Here is a 15360-nt window from a genome sequence, read left to right on the forward strand (position 1 = left end):
ACTGGCCTTTAAAAAGAGCACCTACCCTGTACTCTTGCAATTCCCAGCTGTAGTAGACAAGCTGAGGGACCAGAAAAATGGCAAAAACATGGGAAAAGGTGACAAAGGTGATGAGAGGTATGGAAAAACTTCTCGGGGGGAAAAGAGTAAATAGAGTAGGACTGTCCACACCAGAAAAAAAAGCTGAATGAGGGATAGGCTAAAATGTATAAAAACAGTGGGTGGCAAAGTGAGCAGTAATGCTCGCTGCCTCTCCAGAAGTCCAAGAATAGGGGACATCAGTGACACCAGCAAGAGGCAGATTCAGCTTAAATTAAAAGGGCTGCTCTTCCTGCAACAGGTAGTTGAATTGTGTGATTCCTTAGCACACATCCTTGGTGTGGAGAATGGAAAAAATTTACGTGACTTCAAAGTGTAACTGGAAGAATTTTAAAAGGAAAAAAAAAAACCAACCCTGTTCATGACTATACAAACCTCTTGCAGCTTTAGAAAATGTGTGCTCAAATCACTGTCAGCTAGCAAAATGTCCTGGAGGACTTCCACTGTTTCATGTTCTTATAGTCTTCCATGAAGTGTGGCTGCTGTCAGAGACAGGGTATACTAGAACTGATGGGCCTTTGCTTTGACCTACTGCCGCTCTTCTTCCCTCGATTTTGAACGGTTTCCTATACTTGTGATAGCTATGTTTGCCCACTGTTAACAGGGACATCATCTTTCTTCAACACGTAACATATTACAAAGGGAAGGATGGCAATCGCAGCAAGGCAATGCAGTGTTCTCTTTCTTTGGTGTTTTTTTCATCGGTGCCTCACTTCTTTGGATATTTCTCTACCATTTGTGTTCAGAGATGAATTTTGTTTTCACTTTTCCACGGGACCTCTCTCTGCAGGAATACAGCATGCTGTGAGCAAACACTGTGCTCTGCTCCTTACCTGAAACGCAGAGGATTAGGCTGTGGCACCTAATTAAACAGAGCGGGATTGCTGAAATGCGCACCACCCATTTTGCTCCAGCCTCCCACGATCACAAAACAATGTCTGGAATTCTTTGAAATCACCACTCCTAGATGCAGCTTTCCCTTTGATGAGAGCATTTCATCAGAGCGATCCTGCTCTGGCTGGATTAGCTGCAGAGCAGGATAACATCTAATGTATTTTGCAGCTCAACTGGAGTAGCTTTTTATCATTCTCCACCTTGGCTTTGACAAATGCTGCTCCTAAAGAAAACGCCTCGTCTATTCCTTACAGTGGCGCAGCGCTTGTCTTCAGCAGTTGTAAGGGCAGAAGTTTCCAGATGTTACTGGCCCAGTTAGTAGTTGCTTCAAGTTGCCCATCTCTCTCATCCTCTCTGGGCCACCTCACCGCCCGCCAAGCTGCAGGCTGTTTTTCTCAACCTCCTGCATTTTCTCTCTGGACACAAGCACCCCACGCTGGAGGGCGGGGAAGGGAGCGGGGGCAGCACCCAGACCCCTCCGTCGGCACCCAGGCAGCAGCTGGCGCTCAACCGGCGCCTGCGGCCGCGGGGATGGCGGCGGGCAGCGGGGGCGGGCGGGGGGAGGCCCCGGCCCCGGCCCCGGCCCCGGCGAGGGCGGGCGGAGCGGAGCGCAGCGCCCTTCCCCGCAGCCCGGCAGCCCCGCGCTCCCGGCTCGGCCCCGGTATCGAGTTACAGAAAAACTACACCCTCGCAGCACCCCTATTTACACACAAATAACTGGAGTGCCTGCGTGTATGTCACCATTCAAGAGGCTTGCCAAGGGAGGCTGTAATCCAATCAGCAGAAGCTTTAAAGGGATGTCTGCAGAGTGATTAAAAGGGGATTTTTTTTTTTTTTTTTTTACCCTGTAGTCATTATTTTTCGTTTTGTTTCCTATTTCCAAAGAACTTTGATCTGAGTTGAGAGGACAAAGATGCACATGTCTTAAAACACATACGAAGAGATCGAGATGTTAAGAAGATCTCAGTTGTTGTGTGGAAAGCGAATATGACCCACAGGGATTAGTTTGCTTGTGCTGGTTTGGAGATTAACTCTAAATCACTGCTTAAGGACTAATAGGACTAATAGGAATTCTTGGAAACATCAGGGAAAAAATTCTTATAGACCAGACTGGTGAAAATGGCTTTCCAAAACAGTAAGACTTTTTAAAGTTTAACTTAATATATAATGTTTGTGTTTCTGTTTTTTTGAATGTTTTCTGGTATATTACGAACATTTTAGCTTTCAAACTGTTACTTAAAATACTGGTTGTTGCTGGGCTGGAGGAGAAAGTTGGTCTGTTTGTTTGCCGTTTGCAAAGCAGTAGCTGAAGGGGTATTTTTAGAATTGATTGTTAGTTTAAAACCAGAGCTCGCCTGTGGCTTCCTGAGTTAAGTGAATGGAAACTAGTCTAAACTCCTTGAATGAAAGTGGGAACCGTACAGCTGGGGTTGCGGAGTCACTCACCTTCCCGAACACGCTGTTCTACTTCTCTGTTGTGCAACTTTTACACACCTAAAACGCGTTCACAACAAAGGAGGAGAGCGTGAATGCAGGCAAGTAACGAGCTTACGGGGAGCGCTCTGCTCCCTGTTGTTGAGGGAACGGGGCGGGAGGGGGGGGGGGGGGGGATCCTACAGCCGCAAAAGGCGTATTTTGGACTTGCTCTGTCAATGCAGGAATGTAGGTTTGCATGATGTAATGGTATGCAAATGCTGCTAGCGAGAGTGAGCTGCTCCGTTAACCCTTTGCGGCATCCGCCCTCCTCTCCGAAGACTTACCTTTCCTTCCTTTCATTGTTTCTAAAACAACTAATCACTTACTTCTCCGTCGGTGCCCGCGTACCCCACGGGCGTTTCGGGCGGGCTGACCCCGTCCCCTGGGCGGGCCGCGGCTGCCGGGCTCGGCGGGCGGCAGCGCTGGCCGGGGCCAGGCTTTGTCCTGCTCCCGCCGGGCTGCGCCGGAGCCCGGCCCTCGCCCCCGCCGGCTCCGCGGCGGCAGGCTCCGTGGAGCACTTACCTTCGGAAAATCAGGCTGGGAGCGTGAAGCAGTTCATTAAAAAAAAAAAAAAAAAAAAAAAAAAATCCACTTTTACATTCAAACTTGCACAAGTTACTGAGAAATACCTAAGGTGGAAGGCGGGCCTCTTCTTTTACTCAGCGTCCATTCAGGCTTGCCTGCACTTTTCAGTACTGGTGGGCAACCAGGCTGTCTCTCACAGCCAAGTTGTTTTTTTTTTTGGCGTACAGAATAACTTACCTTTAGTTTGTCAGCTTGGGCTTTTTGATAAGGAAAGCAAAAGTCAGTGCAATGGTGCAAAGTAGAGAAGAAGCCTTTAGCTTGCTTAAACAATTGGGCAAAAGTCATCCCTCATATAACTTTATTGGATTTATGTCAAGGTGGAGTTTTGCTTCTTACGTTTGCCCCCAATAAAATTATTTTCTCAGGCCCGTTCAGCGGGTGGATAATTGACATACTACATGGAAAGAGCCTTAGGGAAAGTGGGGGTGACGGGAGATGATTCCTTGTTGGTGAGCAGAGAAGGGCGTTATGACTTACTAAGCACACAAACATTTACAGTACATGTAGCTTCGATTTCAGCCTGGCTTTTGTACTGGCAGGTGAGGATGCAATGACAGGTGATACGGACAAATACCTTGGACCCCAGGATCTGAAAGAGTTGGGAGATGATTCTTTGCCTGCTGAAGGATACATGGGCTTTAGCCTGGGAGCCCGCTCGGCCAGGTATTGTATTTGCTGTTTCTCGTGTTTGCCTGTCACCACAGTTAGAAGTTTTTAGAAACCAAGCTCACTCCTTCACACAAAGCTGGAGTCTATTTCAAAACAAAGTAGAGGGGGTGTACTTCCATGTTATGATAATACTGCGCCTTTAAAGCATATGTTCATTGCAGTTTTATTTCATATTCTTTATTCATGTTGGCTTCTTATGGCAATGATACAGAAAACTACCTATTCACTTTTTCTGGTATCTGCTCATGCTCTGAACATCTCCAAGACACCTCTTTGCTAACAGTTTGCAACTGATCTAGAAACTGACCTATAACAGTTGGTGAAAACAGGTTTCTTTTCACTACCGCTGGTCAGATTGATACTCACATTAGAGTATTCCTTAATGGACTAATTTAGCTGAAGAATGTAAATGCCAGAAAAACTGAATGACAATCATTTTGCCGTTTTGGTGCTTGTATTTCATTAAAGGTGCTAGTGAGTAATCCAACCGAGATAGCCAATATTAAAGAAAAATGCTCCTCAAAATAAAAAACCAGGTGTACCTTAAATTTGTTGTAGAGTTTCATTTGACAGGGAACGGATTCAGAGTACGTGTTACAGAAAACAGGTCAAAGTTTCTGTGAACCTGATAAGATATTGTAAACTTAATATAATATCTGACTAATGTTGATTTCAACTTAGGTGTTTCTAGATCAACGTTTTAGGTTTCATTTTTGAATCTTGCTAAAGCCTGCACTGTGCGTTGCTCAAAACAATTAAAGCTGTATGAGCAGAGATTACTTCCATAGTTGTGGATTTGCAATGTATTTACTGACAGTTGAATCGTACTGAAGCTAATAATTAAACCTCATAAGCTGGAGCCCTGAGGACTTTTTCCTATGCTGTAGTTTAAAGATCTGTTTTAAAAAGTGAGTTCATTGTCTAACAGTGAATGGCAACTCCCATGAGGTAAAGCTTAGATGTCTACCCTTCGGTCTTGTTTGTTATGGTCGCATTAGAAATGCAAGCATGCATTGCAAATTTGTTCTTTAGTAGTGCCCAGCCATGTTTTGCTTCACTTACAATTTTTAGGTAAGTTGCTAAGTATTTATGTAATAATACATTCACAAGGAATGCCAAAATACGTTTAAATAGTCCATTAGCTAGAAAATTAGCAAAACAGATCTGAAGGGAGAATCTTACGTCTTTGTAAACTTAATTAACAAAACTGACATGCTGCTTTTAAACACAGGTTGGCGTGAGCAAGGTCATTATACAGCACTATCAGATGTGGTCAGGTCTGAAGTACTGCGGTGTTGGTGGAGAGGGAGTGCGCCTTGTGTACAGAGCTGGGCACTGATTTACAGGACACCTTTTAGTCATTACAGTACTCTTCCCGCACATGTCTAAATTCTCACTGAGCAAGTGGGAGAGCAGAGTTTCACAGTCAAGATCTGTTAGGTAGATCTGAGGGTTCAACCTCATTTTATCTTTTCTTTGAGAGAAATCTAATATTCCCATGCTTCTGATTTTAGCAGTGCCATTACTATTTGTTGCTGCGTAACTCATTTTTTACATTGCACATGTTATGCTCAGAGGAGAGAAATACAGCGTTTTTCCTGTGAAGTATTTTTTTTTTAGCAAAAAGTATTCTGTGGATGTATCTTAATACTGATTCTGAGTGTAACATTAAGAAAGAAACACATTAAATATATAAGCCATCCAGCCATAACATCTTGCTTTTCCCGTCTGATTCTTTGCTTTCTATTTCTCCTGTTTCTTTTCCACTGTAAATTGCTTTAGTCCAAAAGTCAGGTAAGAAGGCATGGCATCGTGTTTCATCTTTCTGCTGCTGCCATTGCTCATCTTCATTTTATTCAGCATTGGAAAGTGACATGCTTTTTTTTTGGGGTAGGGGGGTGGGCTAAGCCTTAGAGAATATCTCTCTGTTATAACAAATATAACTTGATTTCTTTATGCCCTTTATCATGTAAAAGTCTGCTTAACATATGCCTACAGTGTGTAATTAAGATCCCAGTTCTGCTTCCAGCGCAAGGAAGAATGTGTGCTAAGGGTCTAGAAAAGCTCGATTAACAACTACAAAATGCATGAAACAAGTTGTAGAGTTTTCAGTCTGAAAAGTGTTGCCAGTTCAAAAGTGTAATATGTTGTTGGATGTTGCTTTTTATTAACTCACATTTTTTACTACTTTATTTTTTGTCACGTAGCAAGCATGTTTAGGCCTGCAGCATGTTTTTAGCACATACCATAATGTATCTTCCAGGGTTAGGTGTAACACACTCCTACGTTGATCTAATTGCAACACATTCAGAGTGATCATAGTTATTTCTAAATAGTCTAACATGCACAAAATAATCCCCAAAGCATTGGAATCTGTATTTAATCATCAATAAGCAAATTTCTGTTCTTTCTTCTTTCATTTCAAAATTATTATCCTTTTTTTCTAACTGAAAGAATAACTAGGGTGTTTATAAAAAAGTCAAAAGTGGTTCAGCCACAAAGAGAATGACAACACATAAAAGTTGCTTTTAGTTAAACCTGCTTCAGCAATCTGAGCCATATGGGCAGGTGCTGTAACCTACCCACGGCTCCCCCGGGACCTGCCCTCATGGGTCCCCTTTCAGGATTAGGGTGTGAAGACATTAATCAAAGTTCATCGAAATACTTGAATACACTTTTCTGGATTTATTCTAGAGCCGCAGCGTTACTGCCAAATCAAGAAACATCTGTTGTGATTTTGCTTATGTACATTGTAGGGAAGGGGATGTTTAATTACAGGCAAATACTTGTTATTCCATTTTTTTCCCTTGTATTTATTTCACAGATTATGTATATTTTGCCATCTTATGCTATCCCTGGAAGTTGCATGTATTAATTTTTTAATTTTTATTTTTTGTTCATCTCATTGTCATCTGCACTTTCTATGATAAATGGTAAATACAACAGCCTCCGCTCCTTCAGTTCGGATAGGTCCTACACGCTGAACAGAAGTTCTTATGCCCGAGACAGCATGATGATTGAAGAACTGCTGGTACCAGCAAAGGATCAGGTATGTGCTGCCTCTCTGCCACCAGGTATTCATGCTTTGTATTTATAGGGGATGACAGTCTGCAGCACTCAGCTGTGCTTGCAGAGATTATCGCTACTCTCTTAACTATTGAAAAGGGAGAAGAAAAAGTTGAGAGAAATCGTGGGTTTACCACGTTGTGGTTTTGATCCTGCAAGAGACAGAGTCATGGGGTCCCAAACCAAAAGAGTCTTTAAGGGACCGGTTATGTTTCCAAGTATGAGGCTGTCCGTTGAAGTCAGTGGGAGCATCCGTGAGCCTAATGTTACGTGTACCCACAGAGTGCTTTGATAAGCTGGGAGCAATGTGTTTTACACTAAGCAACCTTTGCTTGTACTGTATAGCTCGGGGATTACATTTGCCCATTCTGTCCCCATGGAGGGGACTCCAACTGCTATCCTTATTTTTCCACCCTTGGGAAGAATTTGGCCTTGTAAAGATTAAGCTATTATGCACTAGCCAGTTTATGTATCTTCCAAACATTTGTGCAGTGACTAATACAACAAAAGCAGAATCTTTTGACCTGATTATAGCGTGGGAAAGTCTTTCTAAAAGCTAATGCTGGAGATGATAGGGTACTGTATGCATTGTTTGCGAGTTCCTCAGCGTTTTGTTTGGTAGACTTGCTTCAGATTTTCAAATCTAACCGAATTACTCCAGAGTTTCTTGATACACAGAAGCCAGAGATCTGCTAGGAAGCTGAATAAAAATTCATACAGAAATCTTTCCTTCGGAATTAAAGAACTGTGGAGTGGAACTGTTGTTTATGTCCTGGAAGAGCATAAAGTGGATTGTAATGAAACAGAGGTTTGTGCTGCTGTTTTCGCAGAGATACCTCTCAGCAGCGGCAAGTATTCCTGCACAGGGGATGCTTTCATGGGAGAAAGGGTCCGCAGAGCAGGACTCAAGCGTTTTAAACCTTGATTGTATTAGTGTGTAAATTCCAGTGTAGTATAAATTATGCAGTTTTACTACAGCTTTTGCACACAGTTTTGGTAGCATTATGACAATGGCAGAAATTGTATTCTCTCTTTAGCAACGGAATGTTTATTATTAGGTTGTTACTTTCAAGTGAAATGCTGTAAACCTCCAATAATCTTGATTTGCAATAGCCAGCTAGGGAGAGTTTCTGAACATTGCATAGCAGTAATTTTGTTGCTTTTGTTTGTATTGAAGTTCTGCAACTACTGGCACTGGGAACAAGAAATGGTATTTCAGGGCTGAGAGCCTAAAGTTACTCTGATGCTTCCTACTCCTAAGCCTGCTTGATATGATGGAAATTTCAGAGGAGAGGAAGGTTTTTCAGTCTGAAAACATATTACGTTGTTTTGTGATTCTGGCCATTTTTGTGATTAACATCAAAGTAGATGGCATTGATTTAGCAGCTAGGGTGCATTTGATCAAATAACAACACTTAAAACTAGCACTATGCTGAATAACTCCTAAAGAACCTTGTTCAAAGTGTGCACCATTAACCTGTTTTGTATGACAAAATTCCACTAGAAAAATAAGAGTTACTATATGTACATGGAGGTGTTGCAGTGACACCACATCATGTACAGGAGTTCTACTTCAGGGCAACCTTTGTATTCTCTACAAGTGGTCATGGACCTCTGCTTTCTGGAGGATCTCTGGCAGTGCTGGCTCTTGAGCTGAGAAGGCAACAAACATGAAAACCTTCTAGTGCTGGTGCTGAGCAGTAGTGTAGGCTGCTTTCATTGCATTTATAGTCTTCACATTTTTGTGATGCAAGTTTTTGTCCAGCAATGATTGTGCAATTATCGCAGTTCAGCACTGGTCCAACTTGGTCACGTAAAATGAAGCCAGGCTGGAGGGCCTGGCTGACAGTCTAGTTGTAAATGTTATTCTAATCTTAATCCTCTAGACAAACTTAAAGTTTCTGGAGTCCAGGAGAGGATCAGGAATGGTGAAGGTGGTAGTGGAAAAAAATGTCAGTCCTGTCTTGAGAGGTTAGTAAAACCATGATCCCCTGAAAAACAAACGACAGTAAAGCAACAAACTATCTTCATGAAAAAGGGCGCCCAGCTAAACTTTTCTGCTATGGCTTCTGCAAACCTCAAAGTCCTGACAAAAAACATATCCATCCCCTGGAATTCCCATGCTCTTCAGCCCAGCCCAAACCTATAGTGGTAAGCTTTACAGCTCTTTGGCTGAAGTGGGAGGAGTGCATTTGGGAGATGGAGAATACCCCTGCCTCTCTTCTTCCCATTCCTCCCTCTGTACATTACTGGGCTTCTAGATAATCTCTGCTATGGCAGCAGAAAGCAGGGAAAAAAATAAAACCATCTTGTGTTCCAACAATGGAATTCACAGGAACAAAGATCATTGTGGGTCAAAACTAATATCCTAAAAGTCCATCTGGAAATGGATCGGAGTTAAGGCTGTTTTGGGGTACCACACTACTTTGAAGGAGTGACCTGTTGCCTATCTGCATATTCTGTTTCTCTTCTTTTGTAAAGTTCGGACCTGTTTGGAGTTCATGGCAGCAGCAAAGTCTCAGAGTAAAAGGAATTAATTTTATTACAAATATAAGTATATAAAAGAGTAAGGAGCATTTGTCAACCTCTTGATCAGGTTAAAATAGAACATCCTATGGCCCCCCCTCCCCAAGATCACTGGGAGACTTAGGAGTCTAAAAAGAGTCAAATGAGGAAGATCTGAAACTGGTCTTTACTGAACCTGACTGCCAGCATGACACATTGTGTATTAGAGAAGAGTTTCTAATAATTCCCTGAGAAGTTGAGGTATTCTCCATTGTTTGCGTTCGGTGGTTTATTGCTGACCCTGTTCAACAGGGAAGTCCGAGTCCAGGCCATACTGTGCCTCATAACCTGGCCTGGAGCAAAGTTAAAATTTCTGTGTCCTGGTGCGTTACCATGGATGCAGCAACTCAGACCAAATCTGAACAACTTTCTCCGTGGACTAATTTACATCAGCCTCTGAATTTAATCAGCCAAAGGCAGGATGAATCAGCCTGTCCGTTACATAGCAGCTTGCTGAATCTCTTCTGTCTGGATAAATTCATCTGGGAGGAAGCATAAATTCTTCTGTTTGCTGAACTCTGATATTACACAGCCTGGATATTCAGTTACGCAACCAGCAGGATCCTTGCCAGCAGAACCATCAGTATTTTTATACATGCATTTGCATCTAATAATGCCACACCCTTTAGCAATGCATGTTTAATCTCCCTCAGTCCAGGAGGGAACACTGGGACCTGACCAAACACAGGATGACTCCTGTGATTTCATGTCACTGATGATGTACCATCTTCTGGACAGCTTATATTGCAACTTACACAGGAAGATTTTCTTTTGCCTGCCTGGAAAATCCAGCACCTCAACAGACTGACAGAATGAGATCAACAGATGTGTTCTGCGTGTAAGATGCATGTGTCCGGCTATTAGCTTTTCCTACTCTGTTTCTCTGCCAAAATTATTGGCTGCAGGCTTTGTGCTTTTGCTGGCTGTAAATATGTCCAAAAGATTTGTTTGAGTGCACTTTGTCAGAAAGGAATGCGTCAAAAAGTATAGTCACATGATATACAGACTGTATCTCAGGACAAAGGAATAGACCAAGGAACCCTATGTATGTGTGTAAGCAAACCTACAGCAACTTGGTGAGCATAGTAGCACCTCTATCTAGCATAGATTAGAGTGTGGTATTTCCTTGGAAATTATGTGGCCCTACGTTTAGTTTTCTGTATCATGCTGCTGAAAGGACTTCAGCGTTCTTCTTCTCTTATAGCAAACACAATCCCGTGTGTATTTGTTGATGTATGTGGCCTGGTGCATGCCTGGACCTCAGTGCAGTGACACCGTTACGGCTTAGCAGGCATTTGAATGACAAACACTAAATTGTGTTGTTATTTTTAAAGCATTTCTTATGTTTCTTTGTTTTGTCCTTTTTTTGATGATAATGTGAATCACTGAGCAAAGGAATAAATTTTATTTTTGTTTATCTAAATTTTTACAACTTCTGAGACCAATTGTCTGGATCTTACGCTGTTTGGTATCAAAAGTAGTAACGTACTCGGTATGAGCTCTTACGAAGTTAGATCACTTGTATTTAATAGCAGAAATCCACAGCGACGGCTTTCCTGCCTAAACTGCGGGCTCTTCAGGGAAATGTGGGAGAATCCCTAGTGTTCTATTGGAAAGAGTTAGAAAACTGTCTTCATTAAACTAAATTATGATACATTTTCCAAAATGGTGCTAATTAAAGCCACTGCCGTTGCTTAATTGCCATTGTTTTAATGGCATTCATTTTATCTTTTATGTCTGATGGTGTATTTTGGTGTTCAGCATATGCAAGTTTGCCCTTTATTGTTGTCGTCTGTGCTTGAGCCATCAGGCCTAAAGTACGTATCGTACAGCAAAAAGTTTAATGAAAGATCCTAATAAAAGAGATAAGGTAGCAAAAGAAGGAGGCATCAAGCCACGTGCCACAGTGTTGGACAGACGATAGAGCAAAGTTGCACCCTGCAGATGTTTCTATTGATTGGCAGTAAATTATAATGTCGTTGGTTTTTGGAAGGAAGCCTGGGATGCTCATCTGAAATAAAAGAAACGTCTAAAGAGAGAAGTTTTTTGGAAACCCCAGGGTGATGGGAGAATTGCCGGTTCTGGCCAGCGACAGAGTACTGTCTGCTTGCTTATCTTGTGGAAGCTTCTCAACGGAAGTATTTTTGTGTGTTTATGACTTTGCTAGATTTACTACTAATGCTGATATTTCCATTCAAAATAATTCATTTGCACTACCTCTATATGCCAGTACATAAAAAAAAAGGTGGAAATAATAAAACTTCCCTGTGTAGAAGTGTGCTCTTGGCTCAGGTTTGACTTGAACCCACAGAATTTAATTTGAAAGCAGCCTATAAGCTTTTAGTTTTCACAGACACCGTTCTCTCTAGATGTATTTGCCTGTAAGCAGATAACAACCTACTTAGAGGAAACACTGACATCTTTAACACCATCTTGGGTGAAGATAGTCTGTGTGTGTTGCATGACAGCTTCTTGACTTAGTTTTATTGATGTAACTTCTGACAGTGCTTCTTAAATTGTTTAGAAGCTTTCATATCACCCTGGAAATATAGGCATACAGTATTTGAAGATTTCATTTGTTTAATGTCCTAGGAAAAAAGAAACAAAGAAAGAAAAAAAGAATATTTTACTAGAATGGCTTTGCTATACAGATAAGAGGATTTATAGTATGAGGCCTTGTTGTGGGGCACAGGACGCATGAGTGTGCATGCGCATGTCCATGGGCAGCAGTGAGAAGCAAATTACGCCTCGATGTCTGTCAGATGGGGCAGTTAATTATAGCACCAGTGTGCCTGTGCTTCACAGGGTTAAAGCTATTTTTATAGAGATGAGTAGGGACAGTGGCACTCTAGAAAACAGTGTTCATGTTGGTTGTACGTGTATAAAGACAAACGAAACCCTCCTCCCACCGGGAGCTCGGTCATGCATTCACAGCTTCAATTAAACTCTCAGTGAAGATATTCACAGGTTCTGCTTGAATAAGGATCTATCCAATGGCACTTTCTGTGGGGGAATATTATACTGCCTGTCTATACGGTGTATGATTGCAGTACAAATGGTAATATTTTTTTCAATCTTTTTAACGTTGCACATGTAAGTAAAGATTAGAGAGAGACATAGTTGTAACTGAAGGAAGTGGGAAAAGGGGGCAAAAACAAAGTTTGAAGATATGTAAGATTAATTTGTCTGTGGATTCCATGTTTCTGTTACGGGATTTCCAGTAATTTAATACCTGGGATATCAGCACTGTTATGTGGACAGGGTCCAGATCTAAATTTAATAGAATTATACTAACAAGGTTGTATTTAAGAGAAGTGTTTTTCATGTTAATTTTAAATTTCAATTTATCTTTTTTTATTATGTTTTTAAGCACCTGACGTTTCAAAGGGAGTTTGATTCTGATTCTCTCAGACACTATAGCTGGGCTGCAGACACCTTGGACAATGTTAACCTTGTTTCAAGTCCCATCCATTCTGGGTAGGTCACTTAACAGATTTCCTTTACCTTTAAATGTGGAAGTGTATTGTTAGCTGAAGAATACAGCCTGCTGTAATGGCTGATAACATGCCTATTCCTGCTTCAGTTAAAGCCAGTGGCAAAATTCACACTGACTTCCGTGAGGGTGCTTAATAACAGGAGTCAGTCTAAATTCTTGCATATCAAACTGAAAACTTGCTTCTGCACTTAATTTTCCGAATGCCAAAACATCTTAATCCCACAGGCTTCTCTTTAATAGGCCTGTTTTGCTTTTTCTGTTGCTTATGCTTTGCTTTTTAAGTGTCATGTGGTGTTTTTGTTGGAATCGTATTAAAATATTTGTAATGCAAAATCAGAGATATAATGTTATGCTTTCTGTTCTTTCATAGAGGAAAAAATTGGGGGCTTTAATTTAAATTCTTATTTTATTTACACCTCCAAACTCCTGCCTGTTCTCCAGTATCTGTAGTTTGACTTTAATGGTACTATTCATTTACTGATGAGTCATCACTGTAGTTGTGATGCTTCTTGACAGTACCACATAGATTTGATTTAAATGCAATAGTAGTAATGTTTGAATGCATATTTTAAAAATTTACAAATAAATGTGTAACTGAAAGGAATCACTGCATGTGAGATTGTCTAGTATAAATATTTGTTGTTTAATTTTCAAGGTCAGGACATAAAATTTCATATCCTTTTTAATGTACTTCCCCATTTTGTGACTAATTACATTCTTATAATGAAAATGAATGCAGCACATACCAAAAGATTTCACTTCCGAAATAGCAGCAAGTCCCACAAATCTAAAGCTACAATCCCACAATACATGTAAGCACCTGCTTCTGCTGAACAGAACTATACAACGGTGGATTTTTGGGTCCTGAGCTGATATAACACTGCATATGGTCAGTGCTAGCATTGAAATTTCAAGAATTGCAGTATGAAAAGCTGAAGTCTGCTGGTTATCGTGGAAAGGTATGCCGGCAAAGGACCTCAGAGAGCTGGTAGTCCATCCATTTGCATTACAGCAGAATAAAATGTAGTCAAGCCACTCCTGAAATATGTTTAATTTTTTCATGGTCACTAAAAATAAGGATTCTGTAGTCCCCCAGCTTCAGTAGTTCACTGTCCCTTATTAAGATATTTCTTCCCCTGATATTCAACTTAAAATTTCTTTCTTGCAGATTAAGCCTATTTCTTGTCATATCCATAGTAGTCCTGGAGAACAATATCTTACTAGTCTCTTAATGGTTTATATGTTGGAAGACATGTAATCCTCTCTTTTATAGACTAAAATGTCCCAGATGCTCCTAGGTGGTGCTTTCCACATTTCAATGCATTCTTGCTGCTGTCCCGTGGCTCTCCTCTCTTCAATGACAGCTTATTTCTAAGCCAATTCAGGCACCAAACTCCTAAAGACATGTCACCAGTACTGGCTAGGACAGGATCGCTACCTCTTTGGTCTGACACATGACACACCTAATCTTAAGCAATCCTACAATGAGAATTATTGTTTTGGTAACTGCAGTTTCTCTTGACAGACGTTTGTGATCTGCTAGAATTTCTTGGTTCTTTTCTGAAGTTCTATAGTCTGGTTGTTTTTTCTATGTTTTGTGCTTATGGGTTTGGTTTCTTCCCTCTGTTTGCAGTTGCCTTTACTGTGTTTCAGTTTGTTGGTTCCAGACCCTTTTTCCATTTTAGCAGGACAGCTTTTAATTCTGATCCTATTTTCCAAAGACTTTTCAGACCTTCTTTCTGTCCAGTGTTCAAATCATGAATGAAAACATTAGCTTAGCACCTGGCCCAGGACAGCACTGCGAAATCTCCACTTGAAGTTTCCTTTCAGTTTAACAGTAAAGCACTGATAGTATCTCTTTTGAGGTAACTTCTCAGATGATTGTGTACTTACCTTATCTATACTATACCTGGATTGCTTACTGTGAAATACCAAGACAGTGCTTCCACACATCCACTGGGTAAGTTACCCTGTCAAAGAAGGAAGTTAAATTCATTTGACATGAGTTACTCTTGCACTTCTATTTTGGCTCATTTTTATTTTGAGGACTGGTGATAGGCGAGTTGTAATCTCTTCATTATCCTTTAGGCCCTTATAGATTGCTTGTTGGATAATTTATTCCTCAATAGTTCTGGTAACTGGGGTTAGACTGATTGGTCTAAAATTTTCTGGCTCCTTTTCATCCTGATACAAAATAGGTCTGATGTCTGCATCCTGCTAGTCCTCTGGGACAATACTTATCTGCCCTTAGTTCTTCAGCATGCTCACTAATGGTTCCAGCCCTCCAAAACATATATTCTGTGGACATGGGACCTTTCGCGTCAACTACTTCAGATCTGCTCCCTTTGTACATCAGTCCCTGCTAACGCAGACATAGCCTTAGCTGCTGCCCAGAGGGGAAGGGCTGCAGACCTGCAGCAGTGGAGGAAACTGTGGGGCTGCAGGGGAGGGAGAGGATCTGAGCACCAAAATATTCTCCAAACAGGTATAGCTTTTCTGACCTGTCACAT

General features: G+C 41.3%; 1 protein-coding gene across 1 annotated transcript in view; it reads left to right on the plus strand.

Moving 5' to 3' along the window:
- Positions 1–15360, plus strand: part of ANK3 (ankyrin 3) — a 382696-nt gene that overhangs the window by 304795 nt on the left and 62541 nt on the right. Inside the window, exons 25-27 of the mRNA XM_087766877.1 lie at positions 3594–3717; positions 6670–6772; positions 12725–12831. Coding sequence (XP_087623003.1) covers positions 3594–3717; positions 6670–6772; positions 12725–12831 — 334 coding nt within the window. The remainder of the gene's footprint in view (positions 1–3593; positions 3718–6669; positions 6773–12724; positions 12832–15360) is intronic.

The sequence above is a fragment of the Nipponia nippon genome, unplaced genomic scaffold, assembly GCF_047370975.1.
Source record: "Nipponia nippon isolate SJK-2023a ecotype South Korea unplaced genomic scaffold, ASM4737097v1 scaffold_3, whole genome shotgun sequence".
Lineage (NCBI taxonomy): Eukaryota > Metazoa > Chordata > Aves > Pelecaniformes > Threskiornithidae > Nipponia > Nipponia nippon.